This window comes from Carcharodon carcharias, chromosome 20 (genome assembly GCF_017639515.1).
Source record: "Carcharodon carcharias isolate sCarCar2 chromosome 20, sCarCar2.pri, whole genome shotgun sequence".
NCBI classification, from domain to species: Eukaryota; Metazoa; Chordata; class Chondrichthyes; order Lamniformes; family Lamnidae; genus Carcharodon; species Carcharodon carcharias.
The window spans coordinates 6,734,732-6,759,121 of NC_054486.1; the positions used below are offsets into that span (position 1 = coordinate 6,734,732).

The following is a 24,390-nucleotide window of genomic DNA, read 5'->3' on the forward strand; positions in this document are numbered from 1 at the left end:
TTATCATTTCAGTTTAAGAATAAAACTGCCATAAATATTTTAAATTAATAATGAACTTAAAGGTTATTACTTTGTTCTTCCACTTTTACAAAATAACCTGTTCTCTATCGATGGATGTTGTAATTGACCTGAACAATTACTGGCTCACCTTATGTAAAGAGGGAATTAATCTACCTTTGGTGAGCAAGTGTGTGTTACTTTCTGTTATTTGAGAAGCTAGAGAGAAATTGCTACTCTGAAAATCATGGTCTTTTGCCTTACTAACTCAACAAATCTGAATTAACATAACATTACAGAATTCAATCGATAAAGGACACTGAAGTTTAAGAAGCTCATACCAATGGGTAAAGTGAGATAACTTTGACACAACTTTACATGTAGGTGCAAATCTCTTGATAATCTGGGGGTTATGGCCCCATCAAAATATTTTAACCATTGTTTTAAACTATTTTTCCCTCAGAAAATCAGCTGAGTTATGTCATTGCAACTATGAAGAAAGTTTATCCTTGTCCCAATTTGTGAGTTGTCATTTGTTTACCTCATATCCTAATTTCTTCAGAAATACTGACATCAATGAAGGTTTTTCTCCACAGCAGCTGTTGACAAATTGAAGCAAAAATATAAAACGTTTAACACATCTGGGTAAAGTCAAGCAGAGATAATGAGAAGTTACAAATAGTCATAGCTAACATCGGGAACTTTATAAACCAACCTGCAACAATTTCAGAACAAATAGTTCCATTGTCGAGTCAGTAAAGAATGGACATAAACTGTCAGAATAAACACTTAGGGTAAAATTGTCCTTACATGTGAGAAGTTGTTCAAGAAATAAGACTAAAGACCACAGCCATTCTGTAAAAATCAACTTAAACTCAAATAGTACTTTTCATGATCTCATGGTGTCCCATAGCACTCTTGAAATGCAGTCACTATAATTATGTAGGAAAATGCTCCAACAAGGCATACAAACAACAACCACTTATATTTACATGGTGCTGTTAATGTAGTGAAACGTCCTAAGGAGCTTCACAAATTGGATAAAATTTGATATCAAATCAAAGAAGCAAACAATGGGACTGGCAACTAAAAGCTCAGAGAAAGAGGCAGTTTCTGAGGAGAATCTTAAGGGAGAAGGAGAAAGATGGAGAAGCCAGGGGGAGTTAGGGTGTATCAGCCATGGCTCAGTTAGTAGCACTCTGATCTCTGTGTCACAGGATTGTAGGTTCAAGTCCCACTTCAGAGACTTGACCACAAAAAAAATCTAGGTTGACCCTTCAGTGCAGAGCTGAAGGAGGGTTGCACTCTTGGAAGTGCTGAATTCAGATGAGGTATCAAACCAAGGCCCTGCTTACTTTCTAAGGTGGATGTAAATGATCCCATGGCACTATTTCAAAGATCGGGGTTTTCTTCAGTATCCTGTCCGATATTTATCCCGATAGTCAACATCATAAAAGCAGAAGGCCTGGTCATTCTCACATTGCTCTTTAGTGTGAGCTTTTACTGTGCCCTTTTCATTTGTTCATGGGAGATGGCACAATCACCATTTATTATCCATCCCTAATTTTCCTTAAGGTAATGATGAGCCACTGCAGTCCCTGTGGTGTAGGTACACCCACAGTGCTGTTAGGGAGGGAGTTCCAGGATTTTGACCCAGCGACAGTGAAGGAACGGCCGATATATTTCCAAATCAGGGTGGTGAGTGGCTCGGAGGGGAACTTCCAGGGGGTGGTGTTCCCATGGGCAGAATTTTACGATCGGCGTGCAGGTGGGTGCCTGCCACGCCCGAGTGTAATATGACACGCGATGATGTCAGCTGTGCGTCCTGATGTCATCGCGCACTCGCACGATATTTCATTCAGCAGCCACGCGCTGGTGTCAGCTGCAGGTGGCCAATAACTGAAAGGCCTGTTAAGGCCATTAACAAGCTTATTAAAATCAAATTTACGCTGCCCGTCCAACCCAACGGTTGGCGGGCAGACAAAAAGGCCAAGCGGCCTTTACATATTTTAGTAAACCTCATCCACGAGCGGGAAGAGGTTTCCTAAAGCAAATAAACATTAAACAAAAGCTTTACTTTTGAATTAAAAACATGTCCCAGCTCATGCGACAGAGTCACACAATGGGACATGCTTTATTAAAATTTTTACTGCCTTTAATCATTTTTTTAAAAAGCTCCCTCGGGTGCCTCGGAGAGATTGAAGCGCTCTCTCTCGTGCGCGTGCATGAACTCCGCTCCAGGCTCACTCTCCCTCCTCCCCCTGCCTGCACAGCTAGCACTGAGCGCAGCTGCTTGCAATCCACACAGGGCAGGCCTTAACTGGCCCGCCCGTGTGAAATCGCGGAGCGGAGCCTATTGCAGGAGGTGTTCGGCTTCCCGACTACCCCCCCCACCCCCCACCCCCCCCTCCACCCCGCCCAGCGAGGGAAAAGCTCTGGCCCATGCGTCTGCTTCTCCTTTTTCTCGGTGGTAGAGGTCGTGAGTTTGGAAGGTGCTGTCGAAGGAGCCTTGGTGAGTTGCTGCAGTGCATCTTGTAGCTGGTACACACACTGCTGCTACTGTGCGTCGGTGGGTGGAGGGAGTGTATTTTTATGCTGGCAGATCGGGTGCTGAGCAAGCCAGTGGCTTCGATTTGAATTGTGTTGAGCTTGTTGAACGTTGTTGGAGCTACACTCATTCAGGTGAGTGGAAATTGGTCCATCACACTCCTGGCTTTTTTTTTATTCATTCATGGGATGTGGGTTTCGCTGGCTGGGCCAGCATTTATTGACCGTCCCTAACTGCCCTTGAGAAGGTGGTGGTGAGCTGCCTTCTTGAACCGCTGCAGTACATGTGGTGTAGGTAGACCCACAGTGCTGTTAGGAAGGGGGTTCCAGGATTTTGACCAAGTGAGATTGAAGGAAAGGCTTTATGGATAATAAACAGGCTTTAGAAAACCATGAAGTGTGTCACTCACTGCAGAATTCCCCCAGTCTCTGACCTTCGTAGCCCCAATCTTTAGGTGGCTGCCTCCATTATGTTTCTGGTCACTATGAAGTCAAGATGTTGCTGGTGGGGAATTCAGTGATGGTTGAATGTGAAGGGAAAATGTTAAACATCTCTTGTTGGAGATGGTGATTGCCTAACACTTGTGTGGCACCACTGTTACTTGTCAGTTATCAGCCCAAGCCGAATATTGTCCAGGTATTTTTGCACATTGAGGTGGAGATCTTCATTATCTGAGGGGTTGGGATTTGAGCAGCTAGTTTTGGATGAGCTACAATTCATGAAAGATGGGAGGCTGACTTAGGGAGCAAATAACTAACAGACTGGATATTTTGTTTTTGGTGATGTTGGTCAGGGCACTCGGAGGTTTCTCTGCTCTTTTTCAGGTAGTCCTGTGGAATCTGTAACGGTCACCTGTTCTGGCAGGTTGGCTTTTGGCTCTGCAGTTTCAAGCACTATGACAGGTTTAAGGACATTATTCAAACTGATGATGGAATACTGTCTTTCAAATTAGATGTTAAACTGAGGCTCTGTCTACCCTCTCAACAGATGTACTAGATCCCATAGCATTATTTGAAGAAAGTTAGGGGATTTGTGTTGGCTAACCAAAAACAGAAGAACCTGTTATTAATCTTATTACAGTTTGTGGAACTTTGTGGTAAATCGATCTTACGAAATAAGGGTGACTACACTCCAAGAGCAATTCATTGATTGGGCATCTTGGGATGTTCTGAGGATATGACAGATGATATTTAAAGATAAGTAAAGTACTTTATGTAGATTTCGTATTCAAGTCCATGGTGTGGTTTGAATGTAGAAACCCTGTGCGACAGAGACAAGAAAGCTACAAACTGAGCCACATTAAAACTCTCATAAACAGCATGTTGAGAGAACTTGAGCATCAGGGTCCAAATCTACTCTTGCTATATGTTTGACAGCTGGGATTTTGTAGTCAGCAGAGAACAAATGGTGCTAACTGTTCATTACACTTACACCTGGCCACAGACATGGGGAATTGTGCAGCGATTTGCAGTAATTGGAGAGTTCAAACAGCATTGCAGATGCTACTGGGGATCTGGAACTGGCGTGAACAGGGCACGCAACGATCCATCTCCTTAACTAATCAGATTGAAGAATCCTGACTGAGACGAGCAGAGTCGAAACTAGGAAGTGTAAGATAGAATATTTAATTCAACACCAAATCATGTACAGAACGCAAAACGAAACAGAAAGAAAGATGGGGCTAATGGGAAGAAAGTTTTAAAAAAAATGAATCAGCAGGATTTTCAGGTCATTGGGCAGGTCCAGGAGCGACCGGGAAGTGGCCCACCACCCACAATCGGCCCCCCACCACATTAGACGGTGGCTGGCCAATTAATGTCTCGCTAGCGTGAAACACGCGCTGCTGGAGTGGGGGCGGGGGGAGTGCGAGTGCTAAAGTCTGCGTATGCGCAGGGCAGCGCACTGAAAACTCCCTGTAGGCAGGGAGTGCCTGAGGAAGCTGACAAATTCTAACATCAAGAATAAAGATTTTGAGAATGTGAAAAACATGTCCCCACATAGGACCCCCTCACATGAACAAGGACAGAGTAAAAAATGCTGTCAAAACATTTTTATTTTTTATAATTAATGTTGGAAACCTCATCCCGCCCATGGATGAGGTTCCCTCAAAAAATGCGAAGGCCGCCTGGCTGATTCATCTGCCTGCCAACCGGAAGGTTAGACGGGCAGCGACAAAGAGCTTTTAATTCATGGATTAATTGCCTTAATAGCCTCTTAATTGTCGGCGGGCACGCAGCCGACTCTCGCATGCGTCAGTCAACTGAAATATCACACGAGTGCGCGATGAAGTCAGGACACTCACATTGCCGTGCGCTATTTTATGCCTGATCGAGTCAGACGCTCGCCCAGCTGTGGGACATAAAATCCTGTCCAATGTTTTGAAAATCCAACAATGATTAAAATCTGAAATGACATCCCACATTTTTAAAATTATATTTTCAGTGCTAGAGAGGTTGTTTGGTTGTAGTTAAAACTTACCAAGCCATTTAGAATTGACTTACATTTGGATAGACAAACTCTAACTTTTCCTGGCATGGTTAGTGGGTATCTAATGGGTCAGTACCATAAATTCACGCCCTTCCATGTAATTAAATGCCCGGTCTCTCAGCAAAATACTGCATAGCGCCGCTCCTGGAGGAGTGCAGTAAATTGAACATCAACTTCCTGAGTTCCACATTTAAATGTGTGTGTGCAATCACTGGAAATTGTTTTCTGATTTGCTCTTTAACAGTGGGTGTTGATAGGCTCATCATTAATTTAGACCACAAAATCTGGGCCAATGTTCTAATTAAAACAGACCATTTCCGTTGGTATAAATAATGCGCACGTATAAAACAGTACTGATGATATAGTGTGTACTTTAGAATATAGGCACATGCGCAGCAAGCTCGAAGCACTCACACAACTGGTGGCACACATAAAAATGAACTGCACTTCCTCTGACATTGGGGACTAATCTCCCTGGGTCATGGAATAGCTACAAAAGTTATAATAATTTAAAAAATGCTTTGGCCCTCCAATTAAGGGTAAACAGAGATCAAAAGCTCATCTGGTATATATAAAATGGGGAAAGTGGCTCTTCAGTGTTGGGATTTCTACCTGGATGCCCTTCTCCCATTATCCTAATGACAGAAACTTTTAAAGATAAATCTATTGAAAATTCTACAGCCTATATTAAAATAAAGGGAAGGATTTTCCCCTTCTCAGGTGGGCATGGTGAGTGGGCCCTGACCGAGATTTCTTGCTGGCTGGCCAATTAACGGCCAGACAGCGTGAAACACATGCTGATAACCTTGGCGCTGCCTGGGTGGGAGGAGGGCAAGCGTTAAAGTGTGTGCGTGTGCGCATGAGTGCGCTCAGTAAAAGCCCCCTGAAGGTACAGAGCTGTCTCAGGGAGCTGAAGATTTTTCACGTGAAAAATAGAGATTTCAATAATAGGGAAAACATGTCCCCACGTGCGACTCTGTTAAACGAACAGGGGGATGTGAAAAATGAGTTTTAAAAATTTTAATTTTTATTTTAAGTCGCTGTTGGATGAGGTTTCACAAAAAATGCAAAGGCCGCCTGGCCGATTCGGCCAAACAGCTGGACGGTCAGCGAAACATTCAATTTAGTTAAATTAAACATTCAATTAAACATCCAATTTAGTTAGTTGACTAATGGGTTTGACAGCCCTCTTATTTGTCGACGGGCGCGCTGCTGACTTTCGCACACGCCCACTGGCCGAATTATCGTGCAAGTGCACGATGTAGTCGGGACACTCGTTCAACATCATCACGCGCTACGTCACGTTTGTGGGTGTCGGTGCCCACACGCCAAGCCGAAAGTCCTGCCCAATAAAATGCCTAAAATACAGCAGTCACGGAAAGGAAGTTATTCTGACACCGTGTGGCAAATGTCAGGTACCGCATAATAAACTTTGTGAAATCCTTTAACATAATTTAGTTCAATTATAACTTCTGATTGGAAATAAATAATATAGTAAAGTCCATTAAATTAGTTTACCTTAAGGACTAAAACTTTTGACATTACTTTTCTCCTTTAAAGCCTTTCTGAATTCTTAATGAGAACATAAGAAATAGGAGCAGGAGGAGGCCATTCAGCCCCTCAAGCCTGTTCTAATGTTCAATAAGATCATTACTAGTTGTGGCCTCAACATTGTCCCATCTGGCCCCCGTAACTCTTGACTCCATGTCAGTCAAAAATCTGTCCAACTCAGCCTTGAGTATATTCAATGGTCCACCTTCCACTGCTCACTGGGGTAGAGAATTCCACAGATTAATGACCCTCTGAGAGAAGAAATTCCTCCTCATTCCCATCTTGAATGGTAAACCCCTAATCCTGAAACTGTGCCCCCTAGCTCTAGATTCCTCCATGATGGAAAACATCCTCTAGCCTGTCAAGCCCCCTTAGAACCTTATATGTTTCAATATGATCCCCTCTTAGTCTTCTAAACTCCAATGAATGTCAGCCTTTCCTTATAAGACAACCCTTTCATCCCAGGAATCAACCTAGAAAACCTGCGCTGAATTACCTCCAACACTAGTACAGTTTGCCAACCTGAAAATGAATCATTTATCCTGACTGTCTTTTCTGTTAGTTAGCCAATCCCCTATCCATGCTAATGTATTACTCCCAAGACCATTACCTTGTTTGGTAACCTTTTTATATGAAAATCCAGAGAGACTATATCTGCTGGTTCCCCTTTATCCACCTTGCTTGTTACATCCTTGAAAAAAAATTCAAATGATTGAGGTGTACAAAATTATGAGGGGAATAGATAAAGTGGACAGGATAAAATTGTCTCCCTTGGTGGAGAATTCTAGAACCAGGGGACATAGATTCAAGATAGGTGGCCGAATGTGTAGGGGGGACATGAGGAAGAACTTTTTTACACAGTGGGTAGTGGGTGTCTGGAATTCACTGCCCAAGTTGGTGGTAGAGGCAGAAACTCTAAACTCTTTTAAAAAGTACCTGGATCTGTACCTTAAGTGCTGTAAGTTGCAGGGCTATGGGCCGGGTGCAGAAAGGTGGGATTAGAAAGGGCACCTGGGTGTCCTCAGGCTGGCATGGACAAGATGGGCTGAATGGCCTCCTTCTGTGCTTAACTTTTCTATGGTTTCTATGGTAAATAGAGTTGTCAAAACACTGTTTTTCTTTCACAAAACCATGTTGACTCTGCATGATTGAATTATGATTTTGTAAATGTCTTCAATAATGGATTCCAGCAATTTCCCAACAACAGACGTCTTGTGCCATCATTAGTGGAAAATGTGAGAACAAAGGGAGTGAGTGAGTGTGAGCAGAGTATCAGGCCAGGCTTCCACAGCTGCTGCCCTGTGACGGTAAAGTAAGAAATGGGCAAGGTAGAGGTGGGAGATTGAGAGTAATTCCCCTCCAGTTGTGTCCTCTTGGGTCCACTCAGCACCTTTCCCTAAAACCACAGCTAAAGTATGGGAAACTAGGCACAAACCTACATGCCGCTTCCCAGAATCCTGCACCACTGTGGAGCTCTTTCTATCACAAACATTCTGAATTGACTAAAATACTAAAGATTACTTAAATGAGCTATTTTTACATCCTAACAGTGAGGTCGTTACTAGATTAACAAAAGTCACAGTAATCTGGTTTAAGTCATATTTATAATCAGTTTAATTCTTATCTACTTAAAAGCACAGGACTAAAATGAAAAGTAATTAGATGTACGCTGGAGAAACAAACTATGAACAAATCACTGTGTATGGCTGAACATTGAATGGAATTATTTTCAGGAGCAGTTTTTGTTTTGAGGGTGTGGTTAGCTCAGCTGGTTGAGCGGCTAGTGTGCGGGTCAGATTCATGCCCACAGCCCTGTTCTAGCTGAGGGAGACTTGGGGCCTATTGCCTCAGCCTACCCATAGCAAAAATCACAGCACTTTACCGTGGTTCACTGAATAATTGCCAAGGATCCGCCTACAGGCAGAGAAATGAAGATTTATTTTAACAGATAATTTCTGCCCTTCTTTTCCTGCTCACTCTGGTGCACTGCCCTGCCGATGTGACAGGCATTCCCCTGGACAATGCCAGCGCAGTTCCAAAACTAGTTAGCAGGACATCCCCCAAATGAACTAAGGTAACCTCTCTGAGTTTATCTCAGTTGCACTAACTTGCTTCACCCAAGTTCAAAAACTTTTTGAAATTAAGTAAGAGCTACATGAAATTCATCTTCATGGTATAATATCTGGGTGTTTCCGCTTGTTGTAAGATGTGGTGGCTCTTGAAGTGGAAATCACTTCCAACTGTTGGCAATATGCATTAAATGCAGAGGGTAAGTATGTTCAATTCCAGAATTCCACTCTCAGCTGAATTGTGCCAATGTGCTTAATGAACCTTTCCATTATGCAGGAGAAATGAGTGGGAGGCTGCTCTTGCAGCAGTGATTCACCCAGCTCCAGTCCAGGGTAGTCACTTTGTTTGTGAACCACTTTATGGCCACTCTTGTTTGTTTTGACTTCATTCTCCTGCCTGGAATGGAGATGCACACTGCAATGAAAAACTCCACAAGGAACCATTCTTCCTACACTATCAATACTGAGGGCAACAGTGGAGAGGCTAAGGTGAGACCTGGAATGGAAGGCAAAGACAGAGAGCTGCTGGTTAAAGGACATTCGGTATTTTGAGAATTGTGCAACAGAACAAAAGAAACAAAGGAATTAGGATGTTAGTATTGCTTAAAGGATCACTATTTATTGTCCAAGCCTAGTTGCCCTGGATATAAGTAAACTGCTCGTTTGGCCATATCAGAGGCTAATTATAAGAGTCTACTATGTTAGTGTGAGATTGGTTCACACAAGATCAGATAAGGACAGTAGGTTTCCTTCCCTAAAAGGCAGGAGTGAACCTGCTGGATTTGACAACAATCATGGTCCCTGTTATTGATTCCACTACATTTTGTATGAAGTGTCCCACAAGAATCCTTTGCAATGCTGTGTCCTGGTGTAAAAGAATTACATGCTGTTGGCAGATTAGTCTGCATTTTCTGATACATCAGAAAGATCAAACATAGGTCTGGTGATCATTTCTGCAGAACATCCAGTGTGTCCACAATTGTGACTCTCAGCTTCCATTACAAATCTGACTTCTCTGCCTTTAGCTTTATACATTTTACCAATGACATTCAACACAAACTGGAGGAGCATCAGACATTGATCATTCTCATTATGTCTCCTTTAATCTCAGTCACATATCTGGGATATCACCATCTCCTTTTCCCAGCTCTATCATTCTATAGACAGGGTAGATGTTGAGAAGATGTTTCCACTAGTGGAGGAATCTCGAATGAGGGGACATAGTTACAGAATAAGGGGACATAGAGTCACAGAGGTCTACAACACAGAAAAAGGCCCTTCGGCCTATTGAGCCACTCATTTAAAACTGAGATGCGAAGGAATTTCTTCTCTCAGAGGCTAGTGAATGTCTGGAACTCTCTAACCCAGAGAGTTGTGGAGGCTAGATCACTGAAAGTGTCCAAAGAGAACATAGATATATTGGGGAGTTGAGGGCTATGAGGAGCTGGTACGAAAGAGGAGTTGAGGCCTGGGGCAAATCAGCCATGATCTTATTGAATGGCGGGGCAGGCTTGAGGGGCCGAATGGACTACTCCTGTTCCTATTTCTTATTTGTCTTCCTGTGTATGTGATTATTGTGGGTGTGTGTGTGTGTTTTTTTTTGTGTATTCTCTCTTCTCCTTTTCCCTTGTGGTGTTCCTCTTTAAATGCTGTTAGCCTGTAATATCTTCCAATTCTGAGGAAGAGTTCATTACCTGAAACATCAAATGTGATTTGCTGAGTATTACCAGTGTTTTCCATTTCAAATCTATAGCAGTTGCATCTTTTGTTCAACCTATAGGATATTCTCTAAATAAAATGACTCATTATTCTTTGAAGTGGAGTTAGACAGGAGAATATTGGAAAACAGTTTTGAAAATTGCAGCCTTTCAGCTTGAACTGTAATGTCCAATATTTTTGTTCATTTGTCTCTATAAATTGTTACTCTTTGTGTAAGTCAGACTCATTTCTGGGATTGGGTGAGAAAGTGGATCTGAGGTGGTTCAGCAGTGGTCTTATTGAATGGCAGAGCAGGCTCGAGGTGTATGTCCTACTTTCTTTTCTGTTCGTGGTTCAGATAGAATTCTGAAAACAGCAACATCAGTAAATTACAGATTTTTGCCACCTCCACTGTTCCATTCTTGTCAATTGCTTCATTTCTAATGTAAATGCCATCTTACTAAAACCTCTGCGGAGATTACATGCCTGACTTTGGTCATATAATGTGCTACACACCTCTGCTATTTCAACAAGTTAAAAGCAATAAGTAATAATAGGTAAAAGCAAAATACTGCGGATGCTGGAAATCTGAAACAAAAACAGAAATAGCTGGAAAAACTCAACAGGTCTGACAGCATCTATGGAGAGAAAGACAGAGTTAACGTTTCGAGTCATCAAAACGTGATGAAGGGTCATACGGACTCGAAATGTTAACTCTGTCTTCTTCTCCACAGATGCTGTCAAACCTGTTGAGTTTTTCCAAGTAATAATGGGTGTTGAGTGGCTGAGCTACACAGAACTAGGAACCCGGTTTAAATCACTGATCCTGGCTAAGTCACCTGATCTCAGCTGGAACAAGGATGGGAGCAACATAATTGTTTCAGTATCCCCGGGTTAGAAATGCGGGGAGGTGGCAAGTGGAAATCACTGAATTCACATTGTTATTATCATCCAGTGCTCCTACGGGAAGTACTTGTATGTAAGTATCAGATGAGGGCAGGCTTAGGCTCTTTGTCGTACCTACATTCAACTTTTCAGACTCAAACACAATGGGCATTTTCCCTACATTGAAATAGTGATTACACTTCATTGGCTGTAAAGCGCTTTGCGATGTCCTGCAAGACTCCATATAAATACAAGTTTGTTCATTCACCCTTTCTTGCTTTCTTTCTTATTTTCTGTCAAACATTTCTAATTGCATCCATCACTTTACAGATACCCTATGCTCCAAACATGTACTTACTGTGAAAGCTCGGAGCAATTCTGTCTGATAGATAATCTGTCAGAGTCCCCAACCTGCCAATAAAGAACACAATCCTTCACTAACAGTAGTAGCACCACATTATTATAGCCACATTACCTGAATATCCAATAATGTACAGTACACATTGCTGTATATTTCACAAGAGGGTTTTGTATCAAATACAAAGTTCATCGCTTTGTTAAAGGCACTATATACGTATATATATATATATATTTGTGTGTACAATAATTATTGCAATTTTCTATTGAATGTAATTCAGGATATATCATAATTGTTTTCAAAGTATGTTCAATGAATAACACTCGCATTAGTGCTATTGTTGAGGGTGAGGGAAATAGAGGAATGTGAAGGCTTGGGGATTGGTGGGGCAATGACAGCTGATGAAGGTGACTGGGTCCAAGGCTTAGGCTGAGACTAAAGCAAGTTACAAAAAAATTTAGCCATTGGACAATGGGGTTGGAGCCCATTTAATTCATCAACAGGGAAAATGGAACAGGAACAGATCCTGAGGCAAAAAATTAAATGTAAAAATAATGGATTTTGTTTGTACATGATTATTAATTTTAATTCTTTATTACTTGTATTAGAATCTGAGGGTCTAATAACTCAGGTTCACACATTACAAATCAGCTGATTTGTTACATATTCAGTGTAGAACCCAGACAGGTTGCCTGGATGGGAATCAGTGGTATGTTGAGTATACATCAGTAAATCTGTGACAGGCTCCTGTTGAAACAAAAGATGGTTTTAAGATGGTAACATTGACGAGTGCAGGTGCATTGGGTCATGCTTGTTTTAAAGTATATTTGATGCCATTCCAATTATGACAAATATATCTAACTTGGGAGACAAATGTCCTCTGTGATTGAGTATCAATGGCAGCCAAGTAAAAGTTAGTCTGTACATATCTTTGGCAGGAGCTGCAAGTCCGGCAAAGATTAATGAATTGGCTCTGTCTTATGGATAGCCAACTATGGGTGAAGAAAGGGTTTCGGGTCTGTGAACAGAGCAGGGCTATTGGCTTGTTGTTGTCTTTTTGACATAGTTGAGGTTCCAATTCCTACCTGCATTTAGCTGATCAGTCTATACGGTTAGTTTCCATCCAGAAGGCTATCTATATGGCAATGTTTCATCACGTAAATGAGTCAGTTACACAGCAATTTGGTGACATTGGCAGCAGAGGAGCATCGTTATTTATATATCGGAGGGATAACAAAGTTTATAAATTCAAGATCTTGCACTCTATGTTAAATAAATTGCCCAGTGAATTGTAGTCTGAGTCCAGATCTGACAAGTCCACTCACTGAAGATGAGGAGCAACATATGATATGTTCCAGTAAGCCAGCAAAAAGTAACAAGGGTTCTTTATTCAATCCCTAAGTCTTGCTATTGTTAAACCTAATGCACTCCAAATGCAGCAGACACAGGGTCTGCTTTCAGAAACGGCTGGTGATGCTGAACCAAAATAGAGATGCACCCAAAAATGTGACATCAAAGTAGATTGGGAAACGATAAAAACAATGTAAGAATAGAATAGAGAGACTTTCAGATTCATTGCAGCAAGTAGACTATCATTTGCTATGTCTGATTGGTCTGTGGTGTATATATGACTGATAATATGAAGAAGCTGCTAACTCCAGATGACCTCTAAAATTGTACAAGCTTACAATACAGCAGTATCACAAAACACAACACTTTTTGTAGATGTGACCTTCAACAAACCAAATGCATTTTTATTTGCTTTCAGCACAGACAGAACATGGAACAGGAATGGACGTTGCATGTCAGAGTCTGTGGCACGATTATTTATTCTGTTTCCAATCAATAGCCAATTCCTATTAAGTTCCATCCATCTATCCTATTAAAAATACTGTCTGTTTTGTGCAACATTATTTGATTGTGAATTTTTAATACTGCTGAGAAGTCCATGTCATGCTTACTCCTGGACACCATTGGATGCCAATCCCTTAACTCCACAGAATATGGGACTGTTGTGGGAAATACATTCCCTGGTTCTATCTCTCAGTTTGTGATTTTTACCTCATCAACCCACATTCTGACCCTTCCCAAGCATCACACTGTCACTCCGCCACCCACCCCCCTCTCTATGTGGTGCAGCACTGACTCATCCCCTTAACATCCACAAAGATCTGACTTGAGTATCCTAGCCATATCTCACTGCCTGACGTTGCAGTCCAGAACCCCTTCCTCTCCCACATTTCGCTTCCAAATGCTGGAATCACGAAATATTCCTAATTTTGTTTGGAGTTTTATAAATATCAAAGAGTTAAATAGGAATTAATATCTGATTTCTAATTAGATTGTGAATTGAAATTGCAAATATTTAGTTTAGTTCGCAGTTAATGAAAGGATGTCCTTGTTCTATCAAGATATTTATGGTTACATATATATAATATATATATGTAACTGTTATATATTATTTATGTATGTGATGGTTATATATGTGTATGTAATCATTATAAATGGTTTAAGTTTGTTTTACAACCTGCAAGCCTGGAATATGAGAGTGATATTTTAGTAATTTAGTGATAAACAGTGTCTCTCTGTTTTTTCACACTTGGTATGTCGATAAGGCTGAATTATAAGTAAAGAATATTAGCATTCTTCAAGACATCATACTTCATTGGCAGGGCAGTCAAACAAAGAAGCTGGAGCAGTCGAGCAGTTGGTGGTTTTCTAGGTTTATTTTTGGCAATAATCCTGAGATTCCAAAGAGTCTAGGCCCTGCCATTCCCTCAGATTCCTCCAGTACTGTAATCTCTCCAATGTTTAAACTCAACAGCATAACCATCTCCCACATGCCACTCCCAGAACCAGCCAGCCCCAGCCAGCTTGTGCACTTTGTTGCTGGCAGCCTTTAAGCGGCAGAGTACTGACCTTGTTCCAGTTTTACATTCACTTGGCCACACACCCAGCTCCAACACCTCTTTAACTCTCATCCCCCTGCCTGTTCCACTGTTTGGCTACCAACTCTATTCCCTACACAACTGCATTATTTCCCACACATGCTCCAGACTATCTGTGAATAACACTACGGAAGATCTGCAAGTATCGATTTTTTTAATCTTAAATCAAATTACTTTTAAATTAATTGGGGTAGACCTTCAACTTTCCTCTGAGTGTAAAGGAGGTATTCCTCATTGACTACAATAGAGTACATGATTTAAGTTGGTAATCAAGAGCATCTGTACCAATTGGGGAAGTATTAGGGCTTCATTGCAAGAGTATCAAAAGGTGTTAGCCAGAATTTTTACCTTGATGGGTGGGTGGGTGGGCCCCACCAGCTTGGCGGTGGGCAGGCAGCCGAACTTCACCGCCAAAACGGGCCCCGCCGCCATTTTGAGTGAGCGGGCCAATTAAGGCTTGTCCAGCGGGCTGCCCGACAGGAAGCGCTATGCGCTATGTACTTCCTGTGCAGGGGGGTGGAGGGATTCCCCATCTGTCAGAGTGAGCTCTTTCACACATGTGCACGACACAGCGCACATCTCCCTGAGACTAAGTGCTGTCTCAGGGAGATTACTGACAGTGTAAAAATCTTTAAAAATAGAAAAATATTAAAATTATTAACAGTCCCCCTCATGTGACAATGTCATGCGAGATGGGACAAGTTAATAAGAAACATAAATTTTATTGAAGTTTTTAAAAACGGACATGAAACCCCATCCCGCCAGTGGATGAGGTTTCCTGTTTTATCAAAAGCTCACAGGGGCTCCTGGCCTGCCCGCCAGCCTTAAGGTTGGACGGGCAGGGCCTGTAATTGGCTTAATTATCCTGTCCATGGCCTCAATTGGGGGTTCCTCCCAATGTCGTTCCGTGTCACTTTCCCGTCGGCGAGCGGGCCCCACCCCCGAATTGCCGATGGGAAAATTGTGCCCGTTCACACTGGGGGTAGAATTTTACGGTCGGCGAGCAGGGGTGGGCCAGCTCACCGACGTGTAAATTAACGCGGGGTGATGTCGGTGGGCATCCTGATGTCACCACCTGTCAGTTAGATTTTCAGTTCGGGGGCTGTGCACCCGCTGAACTGTCAAAGGCCTATTAAGGCCTAATTAAAATAGTTAAATGAGCTGCCGGTTGACGAGGAGACGGGCAAAGAGCCCAGGCGTTTTTTGCATTTTTCACGAAACCTCCTCCACGGGCGGGATGAGGGTTTCATGAAGTTTTTATAAATGAAAGAAGGTTTTCCATTGATGTTCCTTGACATGTCCCAGCTCATGTGACACTGTCGCATGAGGGGACTTGTCTTATGATATTTTCTTTTTTGTAGTTAGCTTTTAAACTCTTTAACTAATCTCCCTGAGGCACCTCCATGCCTCAGGGAGATTTCTGTGCTCTTTCGTGTGCGAAAGAGCACAGGTCCCGACTCAGGGAACGCCCCCCCACCCCCCCACCCCCCCCACCCCACTGGGCGAGCATCACATTGGGTGGGCCTTAATTGGCCCGCCCATGTAAAATGGCGGCGCGCACCCGATCGGGGGTGCCTATCGGGTTCGTGCTCACTCCCGCCCACTCCCACGCAATCCAACCCCCCCCCCCCCCCGCCCCCCAACAGGGGGAACATTCAGCCCTGGGTGTTGGGGGAATTGGAGGAGTCTGTGTCTTTACTCCGTAAGCTTGGAAATAAACCTGTCTTAAGGTGCAGGCTGGTTCCCAACTCACTCACGCCTCAACATACAAATAGAGGATTTTTCATCCTCTCGTAATTGACCTTCTGATTCTCCTGTAGCATTTCAGAAACTACCTGCATTCTGTTTAAAGTATTTTTCAACCTTCTCTAGCAATTCGGATACTGCAGCAGTTCAAGTTGGCAGCTCACCAGCACCTTTTCAATGCCCACATCCCGTAAACTAATTTTAAAAAATACCCACCACTTTGTTGCAAACATGTTGCGTCTTTTTTACTTCCTGTTGCAATGAATGTATTTCCAGTAGCAAGGATGTCTGGGAACCAATTTCATCAGCCAAGTGAGCTATGTTTCGAGCCAGGAGGAGTACATGAGCTTCCAGATGAGCAAACCTCCTTTGCAGTGTACTGTAAAGTAGCAAACACATGAATAAATGTACACAAAGCGATTGAAACCTGCAATAAGCAATGATGGCAATCTTCAATGAAGCTTTTAAATACCATGTTATTGTACTCCAATCAATGTGTTACTTTTTTAATTAAAAAAAATGCACGATTGAATTATTGATTTAAGGAACAGACATGAAGACTGTGCATAAGAGAAAAAAGATTCAGCGGGTAAATACATAGAATATAACTAAATGCTGACATGATAAATAAACATATAACAGAGTATAATAAATGCCTTAAAGTTACAAATGAGTGTATCAGAGTCGTATGAATGAAACTGCTGGAGAGGGTGGTTCAATCTAGGCTTCCTGGAGACTTTTCAAGGCTACAATAGTTTGAGTAAACATACATAGATTGTTTTGTAAGGATAAACTTAGAGGCATTGCTTCTTAGATATAATGAAGATGGATTGTCTGGTTCATATGTGGATGAGGTGGAAATCCAGTGGACACGATTGAGAAGAAGGAAATTAACTGAAGGTATCTGTTATTAGGTACCAGATAAGGAGGGAGTGGACTAAACACTCTGTATGTAGATGTAGGAAGGGTGTATAGAAACATGCAATCATTATGGGTGACTTCAATTTACCAGGGCTACATTGGAAATTCTATGAAAGGGCGCAATAGGTGTCTGACCATGACCTTGGACATAATACTGGATTTTTATATAGAATGATGTGGCAAGGAACCATACAAAGACTGTTATTAATGAAGACAACAAGAAAGTAAAGTAGATCTGAGTCAGAGTTTAAGATTAGACTAATGAGAGCAAAGATGAAAAGGCTGATTTTATAAGTCTGTTCTAAATAATAAAGAACTGGTATAAATCTTGCCAGACTAGTAATGTGCTAATAGCACAGTTTCCTGGAGTCAGCCTATTTCCATAATTATTTATAGCTCTGGTTGCACATCCAGACAGGTTTAGGGATTGTACAAGATAGTGAAGCCCCCAGATCCTGTGAAGATAGCTCCTAACTTTCACTGGTGATCATGTGTGACAATGGTTGCTGGTATCTGAGTACAGCCAACCAGACTATAAAACGAAAAAGATTTGCATTTATATAGCACCTTTCACAATTCCAGGAAGTTGTTAAGTGTTTTACAGCCAGCGAAGCATTGTTTTGATGTGTAGGCACAGCTCGCATGCGTAGGAACGCATAAGCCAATTTACACCCAGCAATGTCCCACAAAGAGCAATAAAATAATGACCCAGATAATCCAATTTTAGATTTTGGTTCGAGATATGGGCCAGGCCAGGCCAGGGACAGCTCCCCTTGTTCTTCGTTGACATAGTGTTATAGTATCTTTTACATCAACCTGAGAGGGCAGACATTTAACATCTCATAAAAACGTGGCAGCTCTGGCAATGCAGCACTCCGTCAGTACCGCACTGAAGTATCAGCCTAGATTTTGTGATCAAGTCCCTGGAATGAGATTTGAAGCCACAACCTACTGCTCTGTGGTGCAAATTCTAGCAAAAAGCTATGAGTGACACTCTAATAATACTAACTCCATATTGATTGTTGAACACTCTGGCCTGCTTCTTTTCGGATATTATTAGAATGCTTTCACTATTTGTACCATTGGATATTTAATTGCCAGCTACTTTGGAAACCAGTTTTGCCAAATATGCTGATCCTCTTCAAAACTGAATCATGTGTATCTCTGTTAATATGGGTCGTGAGGGTGGCATTTCTGCTGCTGTCTGGACTGACTGCTATTCCTACGTAGATCCTTCCCTTTGTTCAAAAAGATCAGAAAAAGGAATTTCTATTAGGAAACCCATTGCTGCCACCAATAAAGGGGCTATTGCTGTTTACAGTGTATTGAAAAATGATTTGGAAATTGAACAAAAATAAAGCTTGTTACATTTGCAGTCGACAGCCAATTGTAGATGGCAAGTTTAAACAATGGAAGCTGTGCAACCAAGTGTCCATCAAATTCACCTTGAAGTGGGAGGTGGATAATTAATACCCCTGTCTGAATCCCTTGACAATTTATCAAGTTAATGAAATCCTGTGCACTTCCGTAGATGTTAAACCAACCAATTGGGTCCTGGGCTGTTTTTCGTCATTTTTTTTTTTAAATATTCGTTCATGGGATGTAGGCATCACTGGCTAATATTGCCCATCCCTAATTGCCCTTGAGTGGCTTGCTAGGCCATTTCAAAGGGCATTTAAGAGTCAACCACATTGCTGTCACATGTAGACCAGACCAGATAAGGATGGCAGATTTCCTTCCCTAAAGGACATCAATGAACCAGGTGAGTTTCTATGACAATTGACATGGTTATCATTAGACTTTTAATTCCAGATTTTTTATTGAATTCAAATTTTACCATCTGCTGTGGTGGGATTCAAATCCAGGTCCCCAGAGCATCACCCTGGGTACCTGGAGTACTAGTCCAGTGACAATACCACTATGCCACTGCCTCCCACTGCTTCTATCCTCCGAGATAGAAGCAGGTAGTAGTGCAGACTGTCATGGTAAAGTTTTTGTTGGAGTACATCAGTAACTGCACCACCTGGCCTCCACTTTACCCTATTATTCCAAGTGTCGCAGTTTAAATACAATTTGTCCTGTAAAGACTTTATTTTTGCCTTTGGAATGTGTTTCTTTTAAATTATTGGTTGTATAAAAATGATTTATTGTAAACACAAGCTCCTATTCTATTTAATCTCCTATTTCATTAGTTAGGGAATTAAATGAGCAAAAACACATAATTCTACATATAACATAATAACTTCATGGCAACTTTGTTTCAGGCAAAATGCTACCATCTTTAAAGAACTGTATATAACTTTGAGATTCTCCCTTTAGGTTGAAGTTGACGAACATTTATTGCTACTTTGCAGAAAAAGCATTGCCATGAATTTGTCCTTTGACCTGTATAGGATATGAATCTATGCTTAGCAATTTGTTAGGAAGGACAGGAAGCTAGGAAAAGGTGGGGGAGGATGGTGTTGGGGTAAGGGGTAGCTCTGTTAATTATGATGGTATTAGCACATTAAAGAGGGATGACCTAAGTTGAGGAAACCAAGATGTAGAAACACATTGGGTAGAGATGAGAAATAATAAAGGCAAGAAGTCACTTGTGGGAATGGTGTACAGGAACCCTGACAGTGCTCACATGGTAAGATGGAGTATAAAAAGAAGAGATAATGGGAGCTTGTCAGAAAGGTACAGCGATAATAATGGGGGATTTTAATCTACATATAGACTGGAAAAATCAGATGAGCAAAGGTAGCCTAGATGAAGAGTTCATAGAATGTTTTCAGGATAGTTTCATAGAACAGTATGTTCTGGCACCAACCAGAGAGCAGGCTATACTGGACCTGGCATTGTGCAATGAGATAGGATTAATTAATGACCTCATAGTGAAGGCAGCCCCAGGTAGCAGTGGTCATAATATGATTGAATTTTACATTCGTTTTGAGGGATAGAACAGTGGGTCCAAGGCTAGTACTTTAAACTTAAATAAGGGCAATTGTGAGGGCATGAAAACACAGTTAGCTCAAGTGAACTGGCAAATTAAGTTAAGGGATAGGTCGTAGAGATACAATGGTGGACATGTAAGGGGATATTTCAGAATACACAGAAAATATACATTCCAATGAGAAAAAAATTCCAAGGGGAAGACTCACCAAACTAAAAAAGTTAAAGATAGTATCAAACTTAAAGAAAAAGCATATAATTACACAAAGACAGGTGGCAGGTCAGAGGATTGGGCATAATATGACCAAAAAATTAATAAGGAAGGAAAAACTAGAGTACGAGAGAAAGCTAGCTAGAAATTTAAAGACAGATAGTAAGAGTTTCTATAGATATTTAATAAAGAAAAGAGTTAACAAAGTGAACATTGGTCCTATAGAAAGTGAGTCTGGGAATTAATAATGGAAATTAAGGAGATGGCAGATGAATTGAACAGGTATTTTGCATTGGCCTTCCCTATAGAGGATTCAAGTAACATCTCAGAAATAGCTGCAAATCATGAAATGAAAGGGAGGGAGGAACTCTGGGAAAATTACAATCTACAGGAAAATGGCACTGAGAAAATTGTTGGAGCTGCGGGCTGACAAGTCCCCGGGTCCTGATGGACTTCATCCTAGGGTCTTAAAAGAAGTGGCTAGTGAGATAGTTAATGCATTGGTTTAAATTTTCCAAAACTCCTTAGATTAAGTAAGGTTCCATTGGAGTGGAAAATAGTTAGTGTAAATCCTTCATTCAAAAAGGGAGGGAGACAGAAAGCTGGAAACTACGGACCAGTTAGACTAACATCTGTCATAGGGAAAATATTAGAAGCTATTATTAAATACGTTATAGCAGGGCACTTTGAAAAATTCAGGGTAATCAGGCAGAGTCAACATGGCTTTGTGAGAGGGAATCATGTTTAACCATTTTATTGGAGTTCTTTGAAGAAGTAACATATGCTGTGGATAAAGGGGAACCAGGGGATGTACTTTATTTAGAATTCCAGAAGGCATTTGATAAAGTGCCACATCAAAGGTTATTGTGAAAAATAAAAGCTCATGGTGTAAGGGGTAACATATTGGCATGGATAGAAGATTGGCTGGCTAACAGAAAACAGAGGGTCGGCATAAATGGGTCTTTTTTTAGTTGGCAAGATGTAACGAGTGGTTTACCACAGGGATCAGCGCTGGGGCCTCAACTTTTTACAATTTATATAAATGACTTGGATGCAGAGACTGAAGGTATGGTTGCTAAATTTGCCTACGACACAAGGATAGGTATGAAAGTAAATTGTGAAGAGGATGTAAGGAGGCTACAAAGTGACATAGACAGGTTAAGTGAATGGGCAAAGATCTGTCAAATGGAGTATAATGTGGGCAAATGTGAACTTGTCTATTTTGGCAGGAAGAATAACGAAGAAGCAAAGTATATAAATGGTCAGAAATTGCAGAGCTCTGAGGTGCAGAGGGATCTGGGTGTCCTAGTGCATGAATCACAAAAGGTTAGTATGCAGGTACAGCAGGTAATTAGGAAAGCTAATAGAATGTTATCGTTTATTGTGAGGGGAATCGAATACAAAAGTAGGGAGGTTATGCTTCAGTTATACAGGGCACTGGTGAGACCACATCTGGAATACGGTACACAGTATTGGTCTCCTTATTTAAGGAAGGATGTAAGTATGTTGGAAGCATTCAGAGAAGGTTTACTAAACTAATGCCTGGATTGGATGGGTTGTCTTATGAGGAAAGGTTGGACAGGCCAGGCTTGAATCTTCTAGAGTTTAGATGAGTAAGAGGCGATTTGATTGAAATATATAGGATGCTCAGGGGTTTTGACAGGGTGGATGGAGAGAGAATGTTTCCCCTTGTGGAGAATCTAGAATGAGGGGTTGCTGTTTAAAAATAAGATGTCGCCCATTTAGGACAGAGATGAGGAGAATTTTTTTCTCTCAAAGGGCTGTGAGTCTCTGGAACTCGCTTCCTCTAAAGGCAGTGGAAGCAGAGTCTTTGAATGTTTTTAAGGCAGCGGCAGATAGATTCGTGATAAGCAAGAGGGTGAAAGGTTATCAGGGGTAGGTGGGAAGGTGAAGTTGAGGTTACAATCAGATCAACCATGATCTTATTAAATGGCGGAGCAGGCTCGAAAAGCTGAATGGCCTACTGCTCCTAATTCGTATGTTAATATATTCTAATGACAATGCATCTTATAATAGTCATCCACAAAGTAAATTAAAAAATTGCATTCATGTCCCAAATATCTTCACAGTCAATTAATACTTTTGAGGTATAGTCAACAACTGTACAGCAAATTACCACAAAAAACACTGAGATGAATGAACAGGTAATCTGATTTGAATGGTATTGGTTGGTTGAAGGGTAATTGTTGGCCTGGGCACTGGGATAGCTCCCTCGCTCTCCTTTGAAAAGTGCTGTTGGACTTTTTAAAGGCCTCAACTTAATATCTCAGCCAAAAAAAAGTGAGGTCCTGTCAGTTTTCTGTGGTAAACATAGAATATCCTGAAGCACTGGACATCCCATTGCAGTTTGAGGGAAATTACTGGGCACAATCCAACTGTCACGTTTCCTTACAATACAACAACAATTACTATTTGACAGTAATTAATTAGCTCTGAAGAGCTTTAGGACATTTTGTGTTCATGAAAGAACCTGATATAAATTCAAGTTCTTTCTCTTTCTGTCTCCAACACCGCAGCTCTCACTCAATACTGCCCTGAACTGTCATCCAAAATATTGTGCTTATGTCTCTGGAGTGGAGAATGAAATAATCTAAGATAATGTGCTCTGAATACTCCAACAAGAAATACAAAATATGACAGCTAAATTAAACCTGAAAAATTGGCATTGTGGTATGTCTTTGGGTACGCATTTAGATATTTAAAGTTTTGGAATAAAAAAATGTCATAACCCCTTGCCTTCAGTGCTGTATTTTTAGTAATTCCTATAAAAACCTTGGCATAAAATGATATTAATAGGGATGTTAAAATTGCTGTCAATCATTTTAATTTGTTAAATTGACACAAAATAATTAAAAGGTGAATTATATTATGTCATGAAATGCCACTATTTAGAAATGTGTTACTTTTGCAGTTCATCTATTCAAACTACTGCTCCCTGATAAATACCAAAGATCTTTCTGTCGCTGTAATGTGAGCTGTGCTAATAGTTTGCCATGTTTCACAGGACTTTGTCCTTTCTGCTTATGCAGTAACTTTCGATGCACTGGTACAGTCCTGCTCTCCCTTGAAAGAAGTGTGACAAGTTCCTGGTAATTTGCTTCCAGGGACTGCAGATGTTGTCTGATATCTTCCAGTTGTGATCGTCCTGTGGTTCCAGTGGACACAGAGTTGCTGCTTGATGCTTGAATCACTGAGCCCAGATGTGGAGAATCTGATCCTTGTTCACCTTTATTGAAGCGAAAATAACACTGCAGTAAAGTGAAGCAGAAATGTTTTAATACATACAATACACTCCATGTCTCTACACCGCCCCTTTGCAAAACAAACTCTTTTCATACTTCCATTTATCATTCTTATGATAAAAGCCATGTTGTAATTTGTCTCTGGTTGTGCTGTGACCTCTGCTGTGTAGTCACGTTGCTAATGCTGAAACCTAAAGTATAATAATCTTACTGGTGCATGTCCAATCTGGTCTCTAGTAATCTTAGCGGCATCAAGAAAAGCTCTTACATTGAGTTTTTGTGGGATTTTTTTTTTTGTTACAGCACAGAAGGAGGCCATTCGACCTTTTGTGCCTGTGTTGGCTCCCCAAAGGAGCAATTTACCTGGTGTCACTCTCTTCATTTTTCCCTCATAAATTTAGGTGACATTTTGTGATGCTTTTCTATTCTAAACAATAGCAAATATAGTGGCTGTAAAATTCGTTTGCGCCCATATTTTTGGCATTATGGGTGCTCTTTCAAGTCCAACTTGCACTGGGGGTGGTACAGTGAAGGTTCACTAACTTGGTCCCTGGGATGGGAGGGTTATCCTATGATGAGAGGTCCATTTTCTCTGGAGTTTATAAGAATGAGAGGTGATCTCATTGAAAAGTACAAAATTCTGAATGGCTTGATGGGGTGGACACAGAGATTGTTTCTGCTGGGCGGGGAATCTAAAACATGAGGGTCCAGTCTCAGGACATTTAGAACTGAGCTGAGAGGAAATTACTTCACTCAAAGGGTTGTGAATCTTTG

The 24,390-nt window shown here is 41.3% G+C and overlaps 1 protein-coding gene and 1 long non-coding RNA gene across 2 annotated transcripts in view; both read right to left on the bottom strand.

The window, feature by feature from the left end:
- Nucleotides 1-584: 584 nt before the first annotated feature.
- Nucleotides 585-16,625, bottom strand: LOC121292404. Its single transcript, XR_005946262.1, has 3 exons — nucleotides 16,504-16,625; nucleotides 11,594-11,646; nucleotides 585-596 (listed from the first exon to the last, which is right to left on the bottom strand). It is a non-coding gene; the product is annotated as an uncharacterized LOC121292404 (long non-coding RNA).
- A 6,661-nt stretch (nucleotides 16,626-23,286) lies between these two features.
- LOC121292749 overlaps nucleotides 23,287-24,390 on the bottom strand; it is a 90,901-nt gene continuing 89,797 nt past the window's right edge. The window contains exon 8 of the mRNA XM_041215096.1: nucleotides 23,287-23,600. Within this exon, the coding sequence (XP_041071030.1) occupies nucleotides 23,287-23,600 (314 nt within the window). The remainder of the gene's footprint in view (nucleotides 23,601-24,390) is intronic.